The 4,129-nt window shown below is 54.1% G+C and overlaps 3 protein-coding genes across 3 annotated transcripts; all 3 read left to right on the forward strand.

The window, feature by feature from the left end:
• Window positions 1–803: 803 nt before the first annotated feature.
• On the forward strand, window positions 804–1,466 carry LPMP_272400 (R-SNARE protein, putative; the record flags this gene model as incomplete). The annotated part of the gene is made up of 1 exon (XM_010702024.1): window positions 804–1,466. The coding sequence occupies one exon, from the start codon at window positions 804–806 to the stop codon at window positions 1,464–1,466; it is 663 nt and encodes a 220-aa protein (XP_010700326.1).
• A 389-nt stretch (window positions 1,467–1,855) lies between these two features.
• On the forward strand, window positions 1,856–3,013 carry LPMP_272410 (hypothetical protein; the record flags this gene model as incomplete). The annotated part of the gene is made up of 1 exon (XM_010702025.1): window positions 1,856–3,013. One exon carries the CDS (start codon window positions 1,856–1,858, stop codon window positions 3,011–3,013), a length of 1,158 nt encoding a protein of 385 aa, XP_010700327.1.
• A 453-nt stretch (window positions 3,014–3,466) lies between these two features.
• Window positions 3,467–3,928, forward strand: LPMP_272420 (hypothetical protein; the record flags this gene model as incomplete). The annotated part of the gene is made up of 1 exon (XM_010702026.1): window positions 3,467–3,928. One exon carries the CDS (start codon window positions 3,467–3,469, stop codon window positions 3,926–3,928), a length of 462 nt encoding a protein of 153 aa, XP_010700328.1.
• Between the last annotated feature and the right edge of the window lie 201 nt (window positions 3,929–4,129).

Raw genomic sequence — 4,129 nt, forward strand, 5'->3', positions numbered from 1 at the left:
AACACACACACACACACACACTACACACACACACACACACACACACACACATATATATATATATATATATATATATATACTATTTTGTGTCTCCATCATATGTTGCTAACGAAATAGGAGAACGACATAATAAACGAGCTGAGGTCGTTTATTGGGCTGTACTGCTCATGTAGTATTTTCTTTGCCCTTTTTTTTTTCTTCACTCCCGCTCTGAGCTTCCTCTCCTGTGAGGCGAATACGCACACCAACGCCTCTTTCTTTTTTTTCCTGTTACATTTTTATCCCTGTCACCCTCATTCAACACAATACCTGTGAAACAGAATGACATCACACACACACACAAAAAATAAATAAATAAAAAGAATGATAGTCTTTGGAGCACGCTGCTTTACTCTTCCTTGCACTTGTTGTTTTTTCTCCAGTCGTTGCTTCCTATGGCTTTTATTACGGGTAGGCTTTCGCCGACGCGTGCCTCCTTTTTTTTTTTTTACGTGCATGCCTTGCTACATTTTTTGTTTTTTCTATCAATGACTGTTTTTCGAGATTTACTGATCATCAGAACACAAACACACACATGCAACGAGTGGTTGTAATCGTATCGCAGTTTCGAAAATCCTGACGAGCAGTTGCTGATTTTTGCAGCCTCTTCTTTGACGAAGTAGCTGCTATGAAAGCCACCCGAACGTAAACCGGCAAGCTGGTTAGCAACTTTCCCCAACCAACTCTCTTGCGCGCGCGCTCTCGTTCTGCAGTTATTTTTTGTTCCCTCTCCTGTCCCACACTTTTCTTTCGAAGCAGTAACAATGCCTATCAACAGCTCTCTGGTAGCTTTCGAGTGGACCATCATTGCGGAGGACAGCGTCTCGCCGTCTGCGGGGCCAGTGCTGCAAAAGATGCTGAGCCTGCTTCCTCGCCACGATACGAAGGTGAGCTACCAACTGGAGCAGGAGGTATTTCATTTCCTTGTCGAGAATGAAATTATCTACGGCTGCACTACCTCGGGTCACTACGAGAACCGCATTGTCTTTGGGTTTCTCATCCAGATCAAGGATGCGTTCAAGATGGCCTTCGCCGGCAGAGCTGAGGAATGCCTGCGCCACGCTGACCTTACCCCAGAAAACTGCCACACCTTTTCTTCTACGCTGGCTTCCTCTCGCAAAGCATTTAACGAGAACACTCAAGAGGATAAGGTAAGCCAAATCAAGGAGCAGTTGAATACGACGCGCGAGGTCATACTCCAGAACCTGGATAGCATCATCGAGCGGGGTGACCGTATCGATACCCTGTGCGATCGTACTGAGCTCCTGCGTGACACGGCACAGGGCTTCCACACCAATGCGCGCGCACTTAATCGTACTATTTTGATGCACAGGATCAAGGTGATCGTGGGCGTCACCATCGTTCTCGCCATCCTCGCCCTTATCATCACTCTTGCTGTCTGCGGTATCGATTTTAAGAAATGCTAGTTGGAAACAGTTTGTTTTGCGGTGTTTTTCTCGCTGTGGCACACATGGCGCTTTTCTTTATTTTTTTTTTTGCTTCTCCTTTTCCCCTTCCTGCTCGCATTGTTTTCTTTGTTTCTCCCCCTTTTCCAATTTGTTGTGATGGCGGCTTCTGCTTCTCACTGTTTCCTAGAGCTTGGCAAAAAGAAAACTACACAGAAAGACATCTGTCTAAATCCGCTGACACTGGTGATGTGAACGTTTGCGTCGCGTTTTTTTTTTTGCGTTGTTGTTTCTTCCCTTCATGTCCACTTTCCTCTCTTTTCTCTCTTCGCAACTCAAACGGGTTTCCGCTTCATAGCACATTATTCCACTTTCTGGCTTTTCTAGGTGATTTCTGCACGCTATTTATCATGCCTTCCGCAGCGACGCTCTCGATCGACGCACGCAAGTGGGCTGAGACGATTGAGGAGGCAGGCGCCGAATGCTTCTGCTCTGCAGTCTCTGCGAAGAACGTCACCCACGTCCTGTCGACCGCGACGGTGCGCGCACCGCAGAAGCAGCTGTGCGCCGCGGTGAGCAACTTTGTGCCGGCGATGCTGGAGAGTGTTCACGGCGTCTCGATCTTGACTGCGCTGGTGCGCTATGGCACCACGGCGACGGTGGAGCAGGTAACCAGCAAGCTCCTTGCAGCGGACGAGGGCGTATGGTCATTCACGGCGGCTCCAAAGAAGGAGATGACCAAGTGTCTGTCACAGCTGCTAGAGCGGCTGGCTTACCGCGAGGACTGCACCGGTGAATCCCACAAGGCACTTTTTGGTTCTCTGAAGGCTGTCAAGAAGCAGGCGCTGATGACGTCCCCCTTTACACTGCCCGCCACCGCTCGCCTCGCGCTGGTGGACGACGCATTTGCTGCAGCGCTCCTGTCCTCGAGTGAGGCGCAGAGGGCGCTGGGCAGATCGTGTCAGGACGCCGCCACCGCCGCCGCTGCGGAGGAGTTTTGCTGCGCACTGTTTGAGAGGGCGGCGGACGACGCGGCCAGTGACTTTGTTTGGAAGGCACTGGCGGCTAACATGAAGCCAGATGCCAAGGCGCACCCACGCGAGGCTATCCTGGCCCTCCTCGCATCGCACGCGCCGGTGCCGCTGGTGAATAAGGTAACCAGCGCGATGGCACAGTGGCCGACGGTGCGTGATTTGTGCACCCGTGATTCCTACGCGCACATCGTCGCCCATCTGCTAGAGCGCTGCGACGACGAGAGGGCGGGCAACAGACTGGTTGCTGCCGTTATCACTCAGGAGGCGGACGTGACACAGCGGATGGGTGCGCGCAAGGCGGCCCAGCACCACCTTCTGGCAGCGCTCACAGCAAAGCCCAGCTACGCGCAGGCCCTGCAGAAGCGTCTTGGCACCTCGCAGACGAAGCGCCTGGCGGCGGCAAAGATGCGCTTCGCAAACGCTACACAGCCAAAGGCGATAACGACGCAGCGGGTGATACTGGAGAAGCTGAAGAAGCTGCGCAGCACTGCCACTTCCTCCTTTGGCGCCGGGGTGAAGCGCGCGCGTGAGTGACTTGTATAAGGTGAAGAGCGGGAGCGGCGATGGAGCCGCTGTAGTTCCTTGACCCCTCTCTGTGCGAGTCGTATAAAAGGCAGCCGTGCCGATTCCGTTAAGGTCCGCCTTTCTCTCTCTCTCTGTGGGCATTCACCCATTCACAGTCGGGCAGCGCGCCGGCGGAGAGGAGTTCAAGCAAGCAAAACAGACCGGTAATTGCGTGCACTGCAGCAAGGGGAATAACAAACAAGCAAACAAACGTGCCGTGCCAGTGCCAGTGCAGCTGGATTGGTGCGTGTGCGGGCGCGTACGTTTTCGCCTCCATCCTTTCCCGCATCTTCTCTCCATCGGACTCCTCTCACTCTTTGCTTCTCCCCCTTCCGCCTCTTTTCTTTCATTTTCATGTTGGCTCTCTATTGCATTGCAAGTCTTGGCGTTGCGGTGCGCCCTCTCTTTCCCTCGCCGTGCACCATGAAGCGCTTGCAGCTGGTGTGCCCGGCGGCGATGGTGCCTGGCTGCGGGGCGGCGATGCAGTGCAGCCGTCGCTGGAATCTGCTGGAGCACCGTACGAAGGGGTCCCCGTACATGAAGCACCTCGACCTCTACGCCCGCCGCGACCCCCAGCTTGCCCCGTATCTACTGCGGGAGGTGGACATCGAGTACAAGCGCAAGTGCAGAAAGGTGTCGTTCTTGGTGTGGGTCGCCGTCTTCACCGTGGCCGTTGCGTGGCAGACCCGCATGCAGGGCGAGGCGCTGCACTACATGCGTCTGTACGCCTCCTACGTTCGCGCCGAGCAGGACGCGAAGGACGAGGACAACATCAAGCGACGCAAGGCGTTCGTTGGTGTCATTAACGTGGTGAAGAACGCCTTTGACCGCGATCAGCGCTGGACTGCCGCTGATGAAGCGAAGGCGCTAAAGGAGTTGCGGTGAGGGAACCCCAGGTGTGTTGTGTGTGTGTGTGTATGCGTGTCAGCTATGCCGTTTCCCCCCCCCCTTTACCCGTACCAAATCCCCTTCGTAAAAGAAAAATGAAAATGAGAGAGACTCCCCTTGCATACCCACTCGCTGCGTCTCTTCCTCCGCACACGACGAGAGTCTCTTGCACCCCTCCATCTCCTCCCCTCTCCTCCC

Source organism: Leishmania panamensis (genome assembly GCF_000755165.1).
Source record: "Leishmania panamensis strain MHOM/PA/94/PSC-1 chromosome 27 sequence".
Classification (NCBI taxonomy): Eukaryota; Euglenozoa; class Kinetoplastea; order Trypanosomatida; family Trypanosomatidae; genus Leishmania; species Leishmania panamensis.